Source organism: Mustela nivalis (genome assembly GCF_964662115.1).
Source record: "Mustela nivalis genome assembly, chromosome: 13".
Lineage (NCBI taxonomy): Eukaryota > Metazoa > Chordata > Mammalia > Carnivora > Mustelidae > Mustela > Mustela nivalis.
In genome coordinates this window covers 44871346-44892972 of record NC_139032.1, presented here as the reverse complement: position 1 = coordinate 44892972, position 21627 = coordinate 44871346, and the positions used below count along the sequence as shown (strand labels likewise).

General features: G+C 36.3%; 1 protein-coding gene and 1 long non-coding RNA gene across 4 annotated transcripts in view; one reads left to right on the top strand and one right to left on the bottom strand.

The window, feature by feature from the left end:
- Positions 1–21627, top strand: part of LOC309846456 — a 644888-nt gene that overhangs the window by 482226 nt on the left and 141035 nt on the right. The gene's annotated exons all lie outside the window — the stretch shown is intronic.
- Positions 1–21627, bottom strand: part of DENND4C (DENN domain containing 4C) — a 143905-nt gene that overhangs the window by 50491 nt on the left and 71787 nt on the right. For all 3 annotated transcript variants that reach the window (XM_082695351.1, XM_082695350.1, XM_082695352.1), the window contains exons 10-16: positions 19989–20164; positions 13385–13485; positions 12838–13056; positions 5906–6051; positions 4702–4737; positions 4493–4623; positions 2346–2478 (exon numbers count right to left, since the gene is read on the bottom strand). In XM_082695351.1, coding sequence (XP_082551477.1) covers positions 2346–2478; positions 4493–4623; positions 4702–4737; positions 5906–6051; positions 12838–13056; positions 13385–13485; positions 19989–20164 — 942 coding nt within the window. The remainder of the gene's footprint in view (positions 1–2345; positions 2479–4492; positions 4624–4701; positions 4738–5905; positions 6052–12837; positions 13057–13384; positions 13486–19988; positions 20165–21627) is intronic.

Here is a 21627-nt window from a genome sequence, read left to right as displayed (position 1 = left end):
GCTTGTCAGTCCATTGATGTCATTCTTGAAAAGTGATAGTCTTTCCACCTTTCTCCCTGCTGAAAATGTTTAAGATCCCACAGGCTATTTCCTGCCAAGATTTCCCCTCTATCCTCCCTCACCAATCTTTAATTCTTTCACTGACTGAATCCTTTAAAAGATATATGTCATTGCAGGCAACACTGTGATCAAGATCACAGACTTTCTTACCCCACAGACCGGTAATTGTATTTTCTACCTCTGATTCTCATTCTCATTTGGGTGAAAAAGAGGTATCAAAACCACCTGCAGAGCTTTAATCTAACTATATACCCCATGGGGCACACAGGTGGCTCAATCGGTTGAGCACCTGTCTCAGGTCATGAAGTCAGGGTTGTGAAATCCAGCCTCATGTCGGGCTCCATGCTCAGCAAGTAGCCTGCTTGAGATTCTCTCTCTCTCCCCTCCCCTGCTTGTGCACATGCTCATGCTCTCTTCCTCTCCCTCTCAGACAAACAAATAACTCTTAAAAAAACAACAACAACAACAACAAACAGAAACTATATATACTCTTAGAAACCACAGAACCTTCCAGGTACGTCAGACTACCACTGTGTGCCTTGCACTAAAGATCCCTCTGCTGGGATGTGTTCTAAATAAAAATGTCCTAGCCCTTCATTTTTCTTATGAGCTCTATTTCCATTACACTCGGAAGATATATTTGAAAATATAGTCACTTGTTTTTCTAAGATGGGAATGTTCTTTTCTTTTCCAGCTAGCTTAGGGGACAAAAGTTCTGGTGAACAGGAGCTTTAAAGATTTAGTAACCAAATTCTCCCACTGTAAAAACTGGCTTTTATTAAGCCGGTAATAGCAAAATACATATATGCTAATTTCCTTCCGACATTGAGAGAAACGTATACTATCTGAAATTAAGGAACACTGGGGCGCCTGGGTGGCTCAGTGGGTTAAGCCACTGCCTTCGGCTCGGGTCATGATCCCGCGTCGGGCTCTCTGCTCAGCGGGGAGCCTGCTTCCTCCTTTCTCTCTCTGCCTGCCTCTCTGCCTACTTGTGATCTCTCTCTGTCAAATAAATAAATAAATTCTTTAAAAAAAAATGAAATTAAGGAACACTTCAGGTTACCTCTAGCATTTGGGGGACTGTACACAAGCTGGTAACACCTGAATTAAAAACTTCATTCTGAAATTTTCCATGTTTTGTAAACCACAAATATGTAAACAATATATGTACAAAAGATGTTTCATTTTAACTCACACCTAACCATAGATTAACTCTTTATACCTAAATCAAATATAGTATGTCTATAAGATGTCTAAATTGTCCTAAAATAACTCCCTTTAACTTCCTTTAAATGTAACATCTGGCAAGATAAATAACTGCGAGAGAAATCACAACGACATACCACTTCACACACGCAAGGATGGCTATCATCAGAAGGACAGATAATCACAAGAATGGTCAGGGACATGATGCAACTGGAACCCTCATACACTGCCGGCAGGAATTTAAAATGGTAGAGCTATTTTGGAAAGCAGTCTTGACAGTTCCTCAACAGGTTAAAACATACAGATACCATATGACCAACAATTCTATTCTAGGCACTTACCCAAGAGAAACAAAAACACACATCCACGCAAACACTTGTACACAAATGTTCACAGCAGCACTACGCACAACAGCCAAAAGATAGGAACCACTCACGTGAACGTGAATGAATAAATACAATGTGGTATATATCCATATAACGGAGGATTATTCAGCAATAAAAATAAATGAAGAACTGGCACACAGTGAAACATGGAGAAACTTAAAAATATGTGTGGAAGGAACCAGTCACAAAAGGCCTTTCGCTATATATTTCCGTTTATGGAATATTTATTATGAAATGCCCAGAATAGGTGAAACCATAGAGATAGAAAATAGATAAGTGGTTGCCTAGGGCTGTGGGGAATGGATGGGGGGGTTAACAAGTCAGAGGTGCAGGCTTTCTGGAGTAATGAAAATGGTCTAAAATGGACCGTGGTAGTGGTTGCACAACCCTGTGAATAAAAGCCACTGAGTAGACTTGACATGGGTGAACTGTATGGTATAGGAATGTACCTCAATAAAGTTGTTTATTAAAAAGTGTATTTGGTTCCCCAAGATTCTCTTAAAGCATAAACATACGCATTCAAAAACTTCAGCCTCAATATTATAAAAGGGTTGTGAGACATCTCGTTTACTTAACAACCATAGAGGGTCTTCAAATGGTTGACATGGGTGATAATTCTAAACCATGGGCTGCATATCACATACACATATTTTACATTTTAAATTAACATGTATTAGATAAAGAATATCTGACCTGTTTAGTTCTCTTAGCCATGAGTGCTGGACTGTTTGTAATGCTAGTCCCAGTAGGGTGTCTACTAAAACAAAGTTTCAACTCCTGTGGTCTGTCAAAAAGTTTAAGGTCCAGTCTTGGAAAGTATTTGTAACTAAAATAAAAAGCAAAAATAGAGCTGCTGATTTAAAATATATTAACTTTTCATATTATTCCAGAATTTAGGTGATTATTTCTACATCTTAAATAGTACCCAATATTATTTCCCAAAATCCAGATATAGAAAAATAATATTTTTCAAAACTGTAAGATGATGTAGTTATAAGATACACAGACTACACCTGCATGGAAACTTTGGCTTCCTCCCCACCCTGTAATTTAATTTCAACCAATCCCTGCAAAACAGAAAATCTTGATATCTTCCTTGACAGAGGAATTTGAACAGAAACCATGTGTTCAATAATAATTCATATTAAAAATTAACATTTAGTATACTTTGTAATATTTTTCTTCATAACAATTTAACTTCATAACATACCTTGCAGTGGTATTTAAGGGGGAAAGAATCCATAATATTTTTATTTTAGGGCTATACCATAATTTCACCATTCTTTATTATCAGACATTTTTAGGTTATTTTTCAATTTTTGCAATGAAAAGATCTGTGTTACTTATATATTTATGAAACTTTTGCTTAATGTCTTAGGATAATGCCCAATAACAGAGTTTGCTATAGTCAATGTTTATCAAGAGAATCAAAATATTATAGTCACTATCAAATTATTTCAATTTTAATATTTCAATTATATACAGTCTATATAGTAGCATAACCTATTTTCAATCCAATAGATTAAAAATGCTTCTACTCACCATTTTGGTTTGCATTTCTTTGAGTACTAGAAAAACTGAATATATTTTCATATTATTAATTATTGGAATTTCTTCTTGGAGATTGCCTACTCACTGCCTTTGGCCAATTTTCTTCTGGGAGATATGGTCTTTCCCTATTTGATTTACCTTACACATGGATGCCAATGTATAGTAATTAAAGCAAAGTTAAAAAAATTCTATAATTAACATGTGATCAAAATAACAATTAAGCCACTAAACTCCAGTATATAGTCTTCATTTTTATCCAGTCTAGGTAAGATAATATATTAATTCCATATTTGTGGAAGCCAGTTATTTTATACTCCTTTTGCCTCAGATATTCTTTTAGGAATGCAGCCTAAGTAAAAAACTATGTATATACACAAGGATATAGATAGCAAAGAACCAAGGGGAAAAAAAAACCCACAAGAGATTAAACAAACCACAATAAATGCATGCAATATGGTCATTCAAAATGATATGGCACAAAAAAAAAAAAAATGATATGGCACAAAAATATTTGTTAGCATGGAAAAATGTCCAGAACACTAAAGGCAGACACAGGTTACAAAGAATATGTACAATACAAACTCATACTTGTTTTAATATAGTAAATGCAAACTTGTAGGAAAGATATACATACAGTGGTTAACAGACATTAAGCTGTGTATTACCATAACAACAAATAAAAATCAAGTACACTTTAACTTCTTAAAAGGTTCCCATCCAAATCTTATTCTCCAAGTTTATTATTTTTATTTTGTTTTAAATCCCAGTGTACTTAACATACAGTGTTCTATTAATTTCAGGTGTGTAATACAGTGATTCAACAACTCCATACATCACCCAGTGCTCATCATGGACAAGCACCCTCCTTAATCCCCATCACCTATTTTAATAAATAATGATTCCTGGCCCTCTACTCTTAAGTTTTCTCTGGTATCTTACTAATAAATAAGAATTTCAGTCTTTACACTGACAATAAAACTCCCACACGTAGAAGAAACCTCACAGAAGTAAGCTTATTCTTCTCCAGAAATGAAGTTTTTAAAGATTAAAATATGATTAAATGTTTAAGTAAACAGTGATTTGGCTCCCCTTCCAAAAAGGCTGTCCGATTTTTAAATTACAATACCTGATAACATCTTCATATAACATTCATCTTCATTAGTTCGCTGAATTAATTTTGAAAATGACTTTCACAAATGACTAATATACATATCTACTAATAATCACAAAAGATCAAATTGGAATACTAAAACTGAACCCAAACAGCAATCTAAAAAAATCCCTGCTACCTGTACTTCAGGGACAGATCCTTCCCATCATCAGGGGGCGGCTCCAGCGGCATGATGAATACCGTGTGCTCACTCTTCTGGGAATCATCTAGCTCTATCAATCTGGTATCTTCGGCTGAATCACAATCAACCTGAAAATAATTATTTTCTCCAATTAATCTGCATACAAGGAGTATCTAGCTTCGAAATTTTAAAATGTAAAAAAATACCTTGTCAGTTTTCTCTGTGCCTTTATCAGGAAACAGCTAGAAAAGAAGAAAAGAATTCTTGGTGAAAATGTCTAATGCGAATTTATTTGAGATTATCTTAAATTCTTATTTTAAAAACTATCCTTTTTTTAATACTGAGCTGATAGGAAACACTTTATATATATTTGGGGAACCCTACACTGTCAGGTTACCATATAATATTTTTCTTATGGCTATTAGAATAGAAACTATTTATTTTAAATAGGTTTTTCATAAATCCTCTTCACAAGCTAAAAATGGCCAGTCACAAGGGGAATCTGGCTTCTCAAATAAAAAATTTCATTGTTATTAAAACCTTGTGTTACATATTGATATCATCTAAGCTTTCCTCTAACTGGATGATGTCAGACTATCAATTTTTAAGTAATCAAAACACTGAACAGTTTTAATCTTATCCCCAGAAGTCTACATCACATTAGTATAATGGGAGAAAATCATTCAAGTCCTCTAAGGAGATTACAAACATTATGTCATAATATTCTACCTTTTTTAGATATAATCTCAAATTTTACATACTATGGCTCACATAAACAAATCAGCCCCAAGATACACTTAGAAAAATAAAAACTCTATTAAAAATGAGAAAAAAAACTGTGAGTCATTAACGTGAAGAATCAACTTAAACTTCCTTACAATTGGTAAGTAAAACTTTTGATAGTCATATTTCCAAATGTGCTTCATTAAAATAAAAAATATGTATTTAGCAAAAGTATTTGGAAGGATTAAAACAAGGGAACAAAATGGTACATGTTGACTACTTTGCAAAAATGTATAATGTTTAAAATGTGTAACTGAATGAAGAGAAAACAGAAACCAAAACCCAAGACTCCATTACCCATAAAACTAAACTTTCTTAATGAACTACAAAATCTTACCTTACTTAGGTAAATAAAAAAGTAAGATTTAGGATTTTCAGTGAAATGTTCTTAGTATTTAACAGTTGCAAACTAAAGTGAGATTCAAGAAAAATTAGCTATGTATAGTGGAAACTAGGTATCATAAAGGAAAAGGATTCTTATATTAAGCCTAGAACTGGACACTTGCACACATGCACAAACCTACACTGTCCCCCTCAGATCATCTGGACTAATAATAATGATGATTATACAGGCAGCCAAACTGTTAATGTTTTTTTCTTTAACACTTATATACAGGACAAACTTACCTTTTCTATGCAGTCATCAAAAAATGCCAATCCAGTATCTTTATCACTTACAAAACTACATTCTTCAATGAAACGAATAAATATCTGTGTTTTGGATAAATGAGTATAGAACTTTGTATAGGTACGATCTCGACTTTTTAAAAATCCTGAAAAAAAATTATAATTAAATTCAAAATTTAAAGTGGAACTAGATGTTAGACAAAAAGTATCTTAAACCTGTACATATTATATTATATTATTTTTACATATATCTACATTTATAGAAGCTTTCAGTAACCATATTCTAGTAACCATCACTCTTTCTGCCTGATTCAACCATAAAAAAGTTAACTTAAACCACTAACCTTTTCACTTAAATCTGAACCTCCTATAAGGAACCTCTAGCCCTAAAGTTCTCAAGCAGAAATTTCTCTTTTATACTCTGCCTAGTCTTAAATAAGAAAGGTCAATGTCCTTATTCTGTAATGCTACCAGACAATTCCTATACTGGCTTGTAAAAATCTCTGCTCTGCCCCTGACAGTTCGTGTGACTTGGCTACCCCACCCTTTCCCCTGCTAACTGTAGTCATCTACTGACTTCGGGGACACTCTGTTTCATTCACTGAAGCCTAGGGCACATAATTCCAACTTCTCTCCAACTCCCACCATTATCATTCTTCAACATCCATAAGCATAAACCACCCAATATTTTAATGAGTTTTTAAGGCCTTGAATGCTAATGACCTATGGTCTAACCCACCTCAGTCACCAACTTCTACACAGTCACACACTCCCAGGACCTTTCTTGTTGGCATTCAAAACAATTCTGCCTCCTGAATCTAATTTACATATTAGATATAATTTGCTTACTTAAGTACTTCTACCAGGCATGGGGTGGGGGCTCTTTAAAATCTACAATCATTCATAACCTTTTACTTTCTCCCTAACCCTCCTGTCTTCACTTCTCTCCTTATCCAGTATTAATTCCAAGTCCAAGTCCATCATTTCAATTATTTTCTTGTCTACACTCTCAATTCTTATGTTCTTTTGTCTTTTTTGTCAAACTCACCCAGTAAACCTTAGCCCTGGAAGACTGTATTGCCTGCTTTCTCTAGACCTACACCAGTTTGGCTGAGTACAACTTGAAAGAGGAAAAAAACCAATTCTACAACTAGGCTGGCCAGAACCACTTATACCTTCATTGCTGACTAGCAACCCTATTAAATTTCTGGAATCAATGTAATTTCCCTTTACCATGTTTTCACAACTATTTCCAATTGTTTTTAAAGATTTTATTTATTTGACAGACAGAGATCACAAGTAGGCAGAGAGGCAGGCAGAGAGAGAGGATGAAGCAGGCTCCCTGCTGAGCAAAAAGCCCAATGCGGGGCTCCATCCCAGGACCCTGGGATCATGACCCGAGCCGAAGACAGAGGCTTTAATCCAGTGAGCCACCCAGGCGCCCCTATTTCCAATTTTTTAATTCTCTCCTATCATGTTCTCTCTCCCATCTCTAATGATCACACCTTATAGGCAGAGAAAATGAAAATCATTAAGAGAATTGCCACCATTATCTCACTACAAAAATCTATGGCTTTCTACAGCTATCAGTTACTCCTTCCCTCTTTCTACAAGAGGCTGTGTCCCTCTTATCTAAGGCCAGGCCCACCATATGAGCCTGGGATTCCAGCCCTTTCAGTGTTCTCTGGACAATTTTCCATCTCAAGTCTCTCATTTTAAAAAACTTTCCTTAAAAAAATAATCAGATTCTTCCCCTTTCTGCTATTTCCCTTCTCAATAAATGGCATGGCCATCCATCCACTTGGTTGACAAAGACAAAAATTACGAAGTTGCTCTTGACATCCCCATCTTATATCCCATATTCAATCTACCTCCTAAAAAACATCACTCTTCTACTCATACTACTATTAATTAAACCAGGTCACTTCCATAAGCACTCGGACCAATGCGATAACCAACTAAGTAGTAGATACATACTTTGGATGCCTCCAATTCAATCTCTGCAAAGAAGGCGAAGAAAAAAATGTTTTATTACTTCATCTTTTAAAAATGCAAACCTGGCGATGCCTGGGTGGCTCAGTAGTTTAAACTTCTGCCTTCAGCTCAGGTTGTGATCTCAGAGTCCTGGGATCGAGCCCCATACCAGGCTCTCTGCTCAGCGGGGCCTGCTTCCTTCTCTCTCTCTGCCTGCTGCTCTGCCTACTTGTGATCACTCCCTCTCTATGTCAAATAAATAAATAAAACCTTTAAAAAAAAAAAAAGTAAACCCGGGCGCCTGTGTGGCTCAGTGGGTTAAAGCCTCTGCCTTCGGCTCAGGTCATGATCCCAGGGTCCTGGGATTGAGCCCCGCATCAGGCTGTCTCCTTGGAGGGAGCCTGCTAACTCCTCTCTCTCTCTGCCTGCCTCTCTGTCGAATAAATAAATAAAATCTTCAAAAAATTAAAAAATAAATAAATAAAAATGAAAATCTGATCCTATTACCTACTTAAAGATACTTCACTGGCTTCCAATTACTCTTAAAGACAGAAACCTTTCACTGGTCCTAAAAGATCCTACGTTTTGGCTCACATCCACCATTTTCAAGCATGGTTTTTGAGCCACTTTTCCCTCCAGCCTTTCTTTGGTGCACAAGCTGCGGTCCTCACTCCATCCCCTTGAGATACTAATTAGTTGAGAAATGCTTAAGTAAAATAGAAATAAATTATTCTTCACAAGTAGTAACAAAAAGTCCTTTTTCTTCTCCTAGTGGATCCAGGCGATGATGAGCAAAGGCTAATAAAATAATTTAATGGGGGCGCCTGGGTGGCTCAGTGGGTTAAAGCCTCTGCCTTCAGCTCAGGTCATGATCTCAGGGTCCTGGGATCGAGCCCCGCATCGGGCTCTCTGCTCAGCTGGGAGCCTGCTTCCTCCTCTCTCTCTGCCTGCCTCTCTGCCTACTTGTGATTTCTGTCAAATAAATAAATAAATAAAATCTTAGAAAAAAACAGAATTTAATGAAAGACTGATGTCGGGCGGGGGGCACGTGGGTGGCTCAGTTGCTAAGTGCCTGCCTCAGGCTCGGGTCATGATCCCAGGGGTCTGGGATCAAGCCCCATGTCGGGCTCCCTGCTTGGTGGGAAACCTGTCCTCCCTCTCCCACTCCCCCTGCTTGTGTTCCTTCTCTCGCTGTGTCTCTGTCAAAAAAAATAAATAAAATCTTTAAAAAAAGAAAAGAAAAGAAAAGAAAAGAAAAGAAAAGAAAAGAAAAGAAAAGAAAAGAAAAGAAAGGCTGTTGAGGAACTATAATGCATGAAATGAGGCTGACAACACTTAAAACACACTGTCAATCCTAGGAGCACTAAAAACAGGACAGCCAGACATGCATGTGGGTTGCAACTGGAAGTAGTAAACACCATGTGTTTTGAATATTGGCACTACTTGCCAAGAAAACTGAATCTGAATCTAATCAAGCTCTAGAGCAGTACTACTTAATTCAGTAACCACCACCCACATGTGACAACTGAGCACCTGAAATGTAACTGGTCCAAACTGAGATGTGCTATAAATATAAAACACAGGCTGATTTCAAAGCCTTAGTATAAAAAAAATGTAAAATATTTCATTAAAATTTTATTTTTTAAAAGGTTTTATTTACTCTTCAGAAAGAGAGAGAAAGGGCATAAGCAGGTGGGAGCAGCAGAGGGAGAAGCAGGTTCTCTGCTGAGCAAGGAGCCTAATGTAGGACTTGATCCCAGGACCCTGGATCATGACCTGAACTGAGCCACCCAGATGTCTCTTTTGTTTTTTTCATTAAAATTTCAAAAATGTAATTACATTCTGAAATACCATTTGGGATATTTTAAGTTACAAAAATATACTATGAAAATTAATTTTCCTTATTGCTTTTTTTAAAATTATAGCTACTAGAAAATTTTAAATTATATGTATGGCTTACATTACATTTCTATTGGACAATGTGTTCTTAATCCACCCACAAGTTTACAGGAAATACACGTAATGGAAGAAACATTATACAGTGCCAGAGGGAGACGATCAGCCAAAAGCACATACCATACATATCTAGGAAATTCTAAAGGATAATTCAAAGCTTATGGGTGAAATGATGTCATATATGGGGAAAAAAAGGGAAGAAGGATGAAACAAAAATGGCAAAATGTTGATTGCTTGGAAGGTGCTACATGAGAGTACATTATTCTATTTTCATACATGTTGCAAAAGTCCCCCTGATAAAAAGTTAATCCAAAACCCACAAGTAATTCCTATGCATTTTTCAGGCCCAAGTTCATTTGGTACTTCTTCAGGGAACCTTTCCCTGACCTAGCACTCTCAAAGGAATAGCCAATGTTCCTTTACAATACAATTAGTAAAATGTAATTAGTATTTCCGTTACTGTCTAATTATCTATAGCCCTCACTACTCTAAATACTATTCTGTTAACAACAAAAATCTTAGGCCTAAGATACTAATGCAATATCTTTCTAAATTCCATTAGTAATGCCACTCTCCCCCAGAGAGAGGGAGGGGGAGAGAGAGAAAGAATATGTATGAATTAGTGACCTACTACTGCCTATTAGGAAACCTGTATTTTAAGTCTGGCACTTAAGACTACCCATTATCTGACCCCTAATCTTATTTTCAGCCTTGTATTTCACAACACCACTAAAACTCCTCACGTTGGTCAAACTGTACATAACATGCTGTCATGGGCTGAACCCCATAATACTGTCCCCCCAAAATTCTTTTTTTTTAAGATTTTATTTATTTATTTGATAGAGATTACAAGCAGGCGGAGAGGTAGGAAGAGAGAGAGAGGAAGGGAAGCAGCTCCCCGCCAAGCAGAGAGCTGGACACGGGGCTCAATCCCAAGACCCCGGGATTATGACCTGAGCTGGAGGCAGTGGCTTTAACCCACTGAGCCACCGAGGTGTCCCACCCCCCAAAATTCTTATGCTGAAGTCCTAACTCTTGGTATTTTAGAATTTACTGTATTTGCAGATAAGATCTTTAAAGAAGTAATTAAGTCAAAATGAAGTAATTAGGATGGGCTCTAATCCAATGATTAATGTTTATAAGTGAAATCTGGGGGAACCTCAGTGGCTCAGTCAGTTAAGCAACCAACTTTTACTTCATCTCTTACTTCATCTTACTTCACCCTCTTACATGATCTCAGAATCATGGGACTGAGCCCCACCATGGGCTCTTCACTCAGCACGGAGTCGATTTGAGATTCTCTCCCTCCCTCTGCCCCTCCCCACATCCCTCTACACTCTCCCTCTCTTTCTCTAATGAATAAATAAATCTTAAAAAAATAATAAAATAAAAGTAGAAATCTGGATACAGATTCACCCAGAAGGAAGACCACGTGAAGACACAGGAAGAAGACAGCTATCTTCACAAACCAAGAAGAGAAGCCTCAGTGGAAACCAATCCTGCCAACATGTTGACCTTGGACTTTAGCTTCTAGAATTGCAAGAAAATAAATTTCTGTTCTTTAAGCCACCCAATCTATGGCACTGTGTTACGGCAGCCATGACAAACTAATACACATGCCTTACACATCTGTACTTGAGGTTTCTTCCATTCTGTCATTATCACTAGTGGTAACAGCTGTTACCATGAGTACTGTAATTTTACTAGTTGCTTCATATACATCTAATCCTCACAACCATTCATGAAGTAGGTGTCATCCTCATTTTATTCATGAAAAAACAAAACCTCAAAAAGGCTTAATAAATAGCAAAGGAGAAATTCCATTCAGATTTGGCTTTTAATACATATGTTTTTATTATTTAAAGATTTTATTTACTTATTTGAGAGAGAAGGAGCACAGGAGGGAGGGGCAGAGAGAGAAGCAGACTACCTGCTGAGCAGGTAGCCCAAGACACAGGGCTCAATCCCAGGACACTCAGATCATGACCTGAGCAGAAAGCAGACACTTAACCAACTGAGCAACCCAGGCACCCCTAAAGCATACTGTTTTTTTAGAAAGCCTTTCCTGATAAGCTCCATTTATCTAAATTCTACCCATTTCCTCAAAGTTACACTCTTTTTCCATGAAGTCTTCTGAAATAGTCATTTGGGAAACATGCTCCCTTTTTCTAAATTTGGGAACTTCCCAGTGAATTATTAATTGTGCAAAATCTGTTTTCTTGAGTATCTGTTCCATTTTAGAAAGAATTTTAGATTTATTTTGCATTTAGTATCCCACAGAGCTAGATTTTAACACTTCTTTATAATCCCTATCTAATAACTAGTCAGACTTGGTAAGTGATAACTAAATATTCAAGAGATACATTATCCTGAAGCTGAGATGATAAAAGTCGAAACGATTATGAGAAAAGTGGAGTCTTTTTTAAAGTAAGTAGTGGTTAAAAGTACAGAAATAGAAAATAATTTTCATATGAATATTACTGTATTTGTAAGATTGCTACCACATAGAAGAATAGCTGAATTACAACAAAAATCTTGATAATTCCCTAAAATAGCAAACACTCAGAAAGATGAGTATAGTGTTTTCCCCTGAAACAAAGCTATATTTTTCAAAACTTCTAAACACTTGTGGCCTTATTCCAAAAACTAACTGTTAGGGAATATTATAAAGCCAAGAATGTATAAATCAAAGAATTATGCAAAACTGAGGAACCATCTAAAAGCAAATTGCCAGGTATGTTCTACTAAGATAACTAGCTATCTAGTAAATACAAGCAACATCTTTGACTTTTCATAATTAAAGATCTCCGCTTTCAGATTTCTCAGGAAAAATTAGAGTATAATGGAATTCTTCATAGAGCTAGATCACAACCCAAAATTTCCCTGTATTTTAATATACATTTCTAAGAACTTACATAGTGAATATTTTGGGGGGAGCAATACCAAATAGAAAGTGTTTTTCATTTCAATGAAAAGTTAACTATATTTTCAATGCCACTCACCCTGTCGGTCAAACAATGAATCAACAGCTGTGGCTTTATTTGAAGGAGCCTCTGTGATTGGCCTGAGATATGTTCTATATCCTTTTAAAATAGATGCCATAAAACGCAAAAATGCCTCTTGAATTTCCATCTCAAGCTGTGTTGTTTTCTTTTGCCAGGAGAAATCTGCTTCGATTGGAGTCATCTCTATCGCTGAACCTTCTTGAGTCTTTCGGTGAACTGACATATCCAGAGAAGATGGCATTAATATATAATATTAGACAAGTAATGATTAAACAATTAAGAAAATTGTCCAAAAAAACCCGTGACTTCCTGAAATTCCTCTCTTTACTAATATAAAGGGATCACTGGCAGGAACTAACAAGGAGGCTCAAGCAGACAGGACACAAAGAACATACTTAAAAAAATCATCAACCACAATATTAATGTCTTAGTGCTGAAATTTTGTTTTGTAATGAGATTCCTTTTAAGGAGAGCAAAATTATGTTTAAATTTAAGAATTTTCTTATATTCTTTCATTAAAAATATTCCTTTCCTTCACATTTACCTGAAGACAGCTGAGGATACAACTTCTTCAGGGTACTAAGCAGATTTTTGCATGGCTTTTTGGGAAGCTGCTTCCAGTTCATGTTCTTCTTTTCATCTGATCTATTAATAAAAACACAATTAATAAAATCAGTTATAATCTTTTTACTTAGCAAAACTCTTACATCAAACTAAAAATGAAAATGGACAGGCTATTTTTGCTCAAATTACAACTGACATGGACAGTCTGAATAAATGGTTTTCAAGGAAGTTCCCTTTACATCTCAAACAACCTCAATCAAATTTGGTCATCTCATTCTAATGCTCTAACACAGATTTTCAAGGCTGGAGCTATGAATTCAACACCAATCTTGCTTCAAAAGTTACATTTTAGAACTATAATATTTTAAGTGACAAACTTCACTGATACTTCAAACTACCGATTCGACGCAAATCTCAATAAATATCAGAGAGTAATATGTAGAGCAACTATATTTCAAATAGCATTTAAGGAAAAAAACTTGGAAGTTCAAAAGAATACTTCTAAATAATGCATGAGTCAAAATAGTTTAATAGAAATAAGAAATATTTAAAACTCTACAAAGATGGTATGCCGGGGTGACTCAGTTGGCTGAGTGACTGACTTGGTTTTGGCTCAGGTTGTGACCTCAGGGTCCTGGGACAGAGGCCCACGTCAGGCTCCATAGTCTGTGTGGAGTCTGTTTGAGAGTCTTTCTCTCCCTCTCCTCCTCATGTTCTCTCAATCTTTCTCTTTAAAATAAATAAATAAATATTCGGGGGGGGGGGAATACCTCTACAAAGATGAAAACCTATGTATTAACCACAGGTCACAGCTAACACTATATACATCATCAAGCCAATATCATTTATGAGCACAAAGCAAACATTTAAAATTTTTTAGAAAATTTAATCTGCTAGGATATAAAGAGTAAGATGGTATTTATTTCAGGAATGTAAAGATTATTCACTACTGATTTTATAATGTTATTTACCGCACAGAAAACAAAGGAGAAACAATCAGTTTCATTTCAGAAAGAATTTTAGATTTATTTTGCATTTAGTATCCCAAAGAGCTAGATTTTAACACTTCTTTATAATAGTTGTACAGAAGTATGATATTCAACACCTATTTAAGAGGTTTTTTAAAATCACTATGTAGAAGTAGAAGGAAAGTTCCTTAATTTATTAGTAAGCAATCAAAACCCTAGAGTGGGGCTAGCAAACCTTTTCTCTAAAGGGTCAGATGTTAACTATTTTATGATTTGAGGATCATACAGCCTCTGTCACAACTTGTCAAATGTAGCATTATAGCATGAAGGCAGCTTCAAAGAATATGTAAATGAATGAGTTTTGTAATTTTATCTACAAAAACAGGCTATGGCCAAATGTCAATTCTTGCTTAAAGCCACAGTCATACTTAATGATGGAGTGCTCAAAGCATTCCCCTTAAAATTAGGAGTACGACAAGATACCAGCTATGACTACACTATTCGATCCTAGCCAGAGAATTAAGGTAAGAATCTAAAAATATATAAGGATTATACATGATGTGATTGTTTATAGCCAGAAAATATAAGAGAATTTACAAAATTGAATTAAGTCACTGTGCAGGCTACCTGAAAACCAAACAGCAACAAATAGAAAATGTAATTTAAAATATCATTGATTAAAAAATATTTATCTTTTATAGTACAATAAAAACCACACAATACTTAGGAATAAGTAAGTCTAGGGCACCTGGGTAGCTCAGTGGGTTAAAGACCTTGCCTTCAGCTCAGGTCATGATCTCAGGGTCCTGGGATCAAGCCCCCAGTTGGGCTCTCTGCTCAGCAGGGAGCCTCTTCCCCCCCACCCTCTCTGCCTACTAGAGATCTCTGTCTGACAAATAAATAAATAAAATCTTTTTTAAAAAAAGGAATAAATAAGTCTAACAGAAGATGTTCATAGTCTTTATGGAGAAAATGGCAAAGTTTATTTTTTAAAAATGTAGAAAGATCTACGAAGAAAAATACTATACACATGGGTAAGAAGACCAAATCAAAAAGAAGTCATTTGCCCCCAAGTTAATCTATAAATTCAATAGATTTCTAACCAAAATCACAGAGTGACTTTGCATGGAACTTAACAATATATCAAAAGTTATACAGAAAAGCAAAGGACTAAATAGAGTCAAAACAATTTTAAAGAACAAGGGAAAAGAAAGGGACCTGTCATCTCACAATACACCTTTTTAAAAAAAAAAAAAAACACATTATTGAGATATAATTCACACACGATTCACCCATCTGAAACGTGCAACTTGATTTTTTTTTTTTTGGATATTCACAGGGCTGTTTAACAATCCACAATTTTAGAATATGTCCATCACCTCAAAAAAGAAACCCTGCACCCCCCACCTCAGTCATTAACTTCCAATTCTCTCATCTTCCTATTCCTCACTAATCTACTTTCTCTGTCTACAGATCTGCCTTGGACATTTAGTATAAATGTGATAATCTAAGCTCTTAGCAGAGTGATTTCAAGGTTCATTCATGTTTTAGACAACCTAATTTTTTTAAAAGACTTTATTTATTTGACGGAGAGAGAGCGCATGCTCCAGTACTGGAAATGGAAGGCAGAGGGAGAGGGAGAAGCAGGCTTCCCGCTGAGCAGGGAGTGCAACTCGGGGGCTCAATCCCAGGACTCTGAGATCATGACCTGAGCTGAAGGCAGAGGCTTAACGGACTGAGCCACCCAGGGGTCCCTTAGACAAGCTGACTTAAAAGCCAGTAAGACAGTATTATACTAGCAAGAGGCTAAAACAGACCAAAGGAACAGAATAATAAGCATATTATAAATATAAAATTGATTTGCAAATTAATATATAATAAAGAATTGTAAAATGTAAAATATGTATAAATATAAAAATTTATATGCAACGGTGCTGACACTAAAGACCACTGGGAAGAGATAAACTGGTTACCCAATATACAGTGCTATGTGAGAATTACTGGGTGGCTCAGTTGGTTAAGCAGCTGCCTCAGCTCAGGTCATCATCCCAGCGTCATGGGATCGAGTCCCACATCGGGCTCCTTGCTCCGCAGGGAGCCTGCTTCTCCCTCTGACTCTGCCTGCCACTCTGTCTGCCTGTGCTCGCTCTCGCTTGCTCTCTCTCTGACAAATAAATAAATAAAATCTTAAAAAAGGCAAAACTTTACAAATTTAAGAATATCCACAATAGGGGTGCCTGGCTGCTCAGCTGGTAAAGCATGTGACTCCTGATCTCAGAGTTGTGAGTTCGAACCCCTGGTGTGGAGTATACTTAAAATGAAAAACAAAAAAGAAAGAAAAAGAACATCCAGAAAAATATTTCATGACCTCAAGGCAGAGGATTTCATATACAATTAATAAGAAGACATTGATAAATTTGATCAACTAAAATAAGCTTCTGTTCATCAAAACACACAAAAGAATGTAAATACAAGTCACAGTGTGGGAGAAGCTATTTGCAAAGCATGTAACAGACCAAGAATTAACCAGATTATATAAAGAACTGATACAAATCAAAAGAAGAAGACTCTAATAGAAAAATGAACAACAACAAAAAAATACACTAATTCACAGAGAGGAACATCAAAGGGCAAAAAGAAATTAAACTGCCCCATCTGCAGAGTGCCTGGGTGGCTCAGTCGGTTGGGCATGTGCCTTCAGCTCAGGTCATGATCTCAGGGTCCTAGGATTGAGCCCAATACCGCACTCCCTGTTCAGTGGAAAGCCTGCTTCTCCCTCCCCCTCTTCCTCTGCCTTCTGCTCCCCCTACTTGTGCACTTACACACTCTTGGTCAAATAAATAAAATCTTAAAAAAAAAAAAACCTCTAAAAAAATAAAGTAAAATGCCCCATTTGGTACTAATTGGGAAATATGAATTAAACGCACAATGAGATCCCATTACCAACAAATTAGCAAAAATTTTAAAGTCTGACCATAACAAGTATTAGCGAAGAACAGAATAAAGAGAATTCCCATTTGCTTCCAAAGAGGAGGTAAACTTAGAAGACTAAAATGACATTAGCTATGTCTACAAAGCAACATTAGCTCTTCTACATAAATATTTCAGGGGAATCCCTGCCCACAGACTCAAAAATATGCACAATAATGATCAGAGAAGCCTTGTTCAAAATTACAAAAAACGCAGGTACAACCTAAATATCTAGCAACACTGATAAGCCCTAAAAATGAAATAGAGCTACATGTATCAACACAAATAAACCTCACAAAGAATGCCGAGTAAAAAAGCAAGTCACAGGAAACTATACAAACACAAAATTTTTAAAACATGCAAAACAAAACATCATTTAAACTAATACATCTAGGTAGGGCACCTGGGTGGCTCAGTGGGTTAAGCCACTGCCTTCAGCTCAGGTCATGATCTCAGGGTCCTGGGATCGAGTCCCACATTGGGCTCTCTGCTCAGCAGGGAGCCTGCTTCCCTTCCTCTCTCTCTGCCTGCTTCTCTGCCTACTTGTGATCTCTGTGTGTCAAATAAATAAATTAAAAAAAAAAACTAATACATGTATAACAAATGTTTCTAAAACACATGGAAACAACATGGAAATGATAAGGATAAACCCCCAAATCAAGGTTAACAGTCAACCAGGAGCAAGATATGTTGCAGAAGACTATCCAGGGTTTCAAATTCACTGGCAATATTCTATGCCTTAATTTGTGTGATGGACACATGGGAGCTATTTACATTATTCTTTATAATTCTTGGGTATCTAGAACATTTCATAATTATTTAAGTATAATTGAGTTCAATTATAAGAGTTCAAAGTTATTTTAGAAAACAGTTTTTGATAAACAGAATGTTACAGAAGAATCTCCATAATATTATTTTATTCAGAATAGTAATGAAAGTAAGGCAAGTATCTTGAGTTACAGCTCTATAAGTAATCATTTCCAAAAGCACCACAATGTATACAACCTTGAAATAACTGTTTTTCAGGGACAGCAGCTGGAAAATAACAAAATGTGTGCTACAGGAAATATCTGGTGGTTCTTTACTTCAAGGCTCTAGGTTGAAGTATACATAGTAAAGAGCTACCATAATTATACAGTTTCAAAAGTAAATGGCAGATCCATTTCAAAAACATTTTAAGTGATAGCAAATGTTTCCTTCCTTCATCTATTCCTTTGGTTCGCTTTGGAGTATTTTGCCAACCTCCTCTACTGTTGTTACCACTGAAGTCTCAGAACAGTTCTCACTCTATTTATTTTCTGCCAATCTCAAACAGTAAAGAATAAAAATACTCCAGGATCTGGAGTTCGGCACCAACACAGGAATTTTCAACACGTACTGCCTTTTCCCACTTTTTTCCCTGGGGGGTGGGCAGGAAGAGATTGGCTCTTGAGCACTGACCCAGAGCTGCTTTTATTAATGTCATACTCTTGTCTCTGAATCCTCAGTTATACCACTGCTATACATTTTATCACCTCCAGTAAATACAAAGTGTGACTGATTTTTAATAAAAATTTCTCTGCAATAAGGGGCACCTGGGTAGCTCAGTCAACTAAGCATCTGCCTTTGGTTCAGGTCATGATCCCAGGGTTCTGGGGTCAAGCCCCACATCCAGTTCCCTGTCTTCTGCTCCTCCCATCCTTCTCCTCACTCATGCTCTCTCTCTCTCTCTCTAATAAATAACTGAAATCTTTTTTAAAATTACTCTGCAATTGTGGCGCCTGGGTGGCTCAGTGGGTTAAGCCGCTGCCTTCGGCTCAGGTCATGATCTCAGGGTCCTGGGATCGAGTCCCGCATCCGGCTCTCTGCTCGGCTGGGAGCCTGCTTCCTCCTCTCTCTCTCTCTGCCTGCCTCTATGCCTACTTGTGATCTCTCTCTGTCAAATAAATAAGTAAAATCTTTAAAAAAATAAATAAATAAAATAAAGTAAAATTACTCTGCAATAAAACAGCCCTAAAAAATTCAAATCTTGACAAGTAAGGAAATGGCATAATATCACCCTATATTCTAACTAAATTTAAACAGATGAACTCATTTTTTCATAGCTTATAAATGGATTTTGAGGGGCACCTGGGTGGCTCAGTGGGTTAAAGCCTCTGCCTTCAGCTCAGGTCATGATCCCAGGATCCTGGGATCGAGCCCCACGTCAGGCTCTCTGCTCGGCAGAGAACCTGCTTCCTCTTCTCTCTCTCTCTGCCTGCTTCTCTGCCTACTTGAGACTTCTGTCTGTCAAATAAATAAATAAAATCTTTAAAAAAATAAATAAATAAATAAATGGATTTTGAATTATACTTAGAAAGCATATCTTCTCTTGAGCTCTGAAAGCAGTATTTAACCTTCTTTTTCAAATCCATATTCTCTTTAGACAAATATAAATATTTTCTGCCAACTGCCAACATTATTATTAAAATATAAACTAATGTTTAACATGTTCTTTCCCAAACTTTCCAGAATTCTGATAGCTGCCCTCATTGAGAATTACTGTATTAAAGATGAAAACTTACTAAAAATGTCAAAAATAGCATATTTCTAGATGCTTTCAATGAACTGTAAACCACAGATGGGAGAAAATATAAATGGGAGATAATATAAAAAGAATCAACTTACATATACAACATGTTTGTATCCAAGTCAATGCAAACAACATCTTGTGGTGGGTCATGAAGATCAAAATACCTCGAGTCAACTCCAACTATAAATGGTAAAGGTGCACTAAGGACTGCCGCCAGAGAAAGAGGACAAAGGGGAATATATGGGCATTGCCACTGAAATGGAAAGATCATCTGGGAAAAATTAAAAATTAAAAAATTAACCAAATTTGAAATCTGCAACATAAAGTATGTAATTAACTAATATTACTTAAAAGGGACCATTAAAAAAGCAGGGAAGTGTAGCTGCTTTTACCTTCCACTTCATTCCAAAAGCTAAAGGACTATAAAACATACTAAGCAATACTATGAAATCTTCAAGCATGACAATTATCACAAGCACAATAAAAACACTAACAGTTCTTTGCATGTTAATTCTTCTAACGCCATATAAAACCCACAGCTACATTTTTGGAAAAAGTCACAGCAGAGAGAGAGAGCACTGCCCCCCAAAATTATAAAACAAACTCATGATCTTTAACTCTTATGCATTTCATCCCTCTATTAATTCTCAAAATAACCTTTGACTAAAATCCAACTAAGAATTCCAAGGGCTGAAAAAAATTAAAATGATTCTCTTAAAAATATTAATAGTCAACTGAAAATTTCAGTAAAAAATTTCCTAACTGTTCAAATAAACACAAAATGATCCAACTTCAATGAAGCGTGGCATCTTAAAAAATACTAGTCAATACAAAACATACCTCAAGAATCTTTACAAAGCTCTACCTTGTGTCATGTGCTTTTAAAACAAAAAAGACAAGTTCTGATAAATTAAAAAACAGACTATAATTTTAATTATCAGCTAATATGAAAATTCTAATCACCAATAAAATTTTTCCTCTACTATAAAAAATACTTGTTATACTTTATTCATCATCACTCACCCCAAAGAAATGCCTATAGCATTTATTACATCTGCCAGCTTTCCAAACATTTCTTTGGGATGGGATTTTGTCTTCATTTATTTACTTAGCAAATATTTCAGCACTTAGTATGAGCCAAGCACTGTTCTAGATGGGGCTATAACAGTGAATAAAATAAAGATCGCTGCCCTCCTGAGGTTTATAGTTTAGCAAAAGTCAGCAAAGTTTTATGTAAAAGAAAGACAGAAAATATTTTAGGCCTTCTGAGCCATACTGTCTCTCACAAATATTTAACTTTGTCTCCATTAATGAAAGCACTCATAGGCAGTATGTAAATAAATGGCCTATGTTCCAGTAAAACTTTATATACAAAAACGGATGGCAAGCAGGATTTGACCACTGGGCCACAGTTTACCACCACCCGGTCTAGCAGAAAGAGGAGGAAAATTAACAGAGTACACAATAATACATACATCCTATCATGAAGCACTAAGTGCTATGGAAAAAGAAAAAGGAAAGCCAAGCGAAGGAGATGAGAGTTCAGAATAGGAAACAGGAGAGCAGGCTATATTATTAAATAGGCAAAACAGGCAGACTTCATTAAGAAAGTGACAACTGAGCCTAAACCTGAAGGAGGTATCTAGGAGAAGAGTGCTTTTGAGAGAAGGAACAGCTACAGCAAAGGCCTTACGGTGTGGGGCCTGCCTAATATGCTTCAGGAGAAGCTTGTGT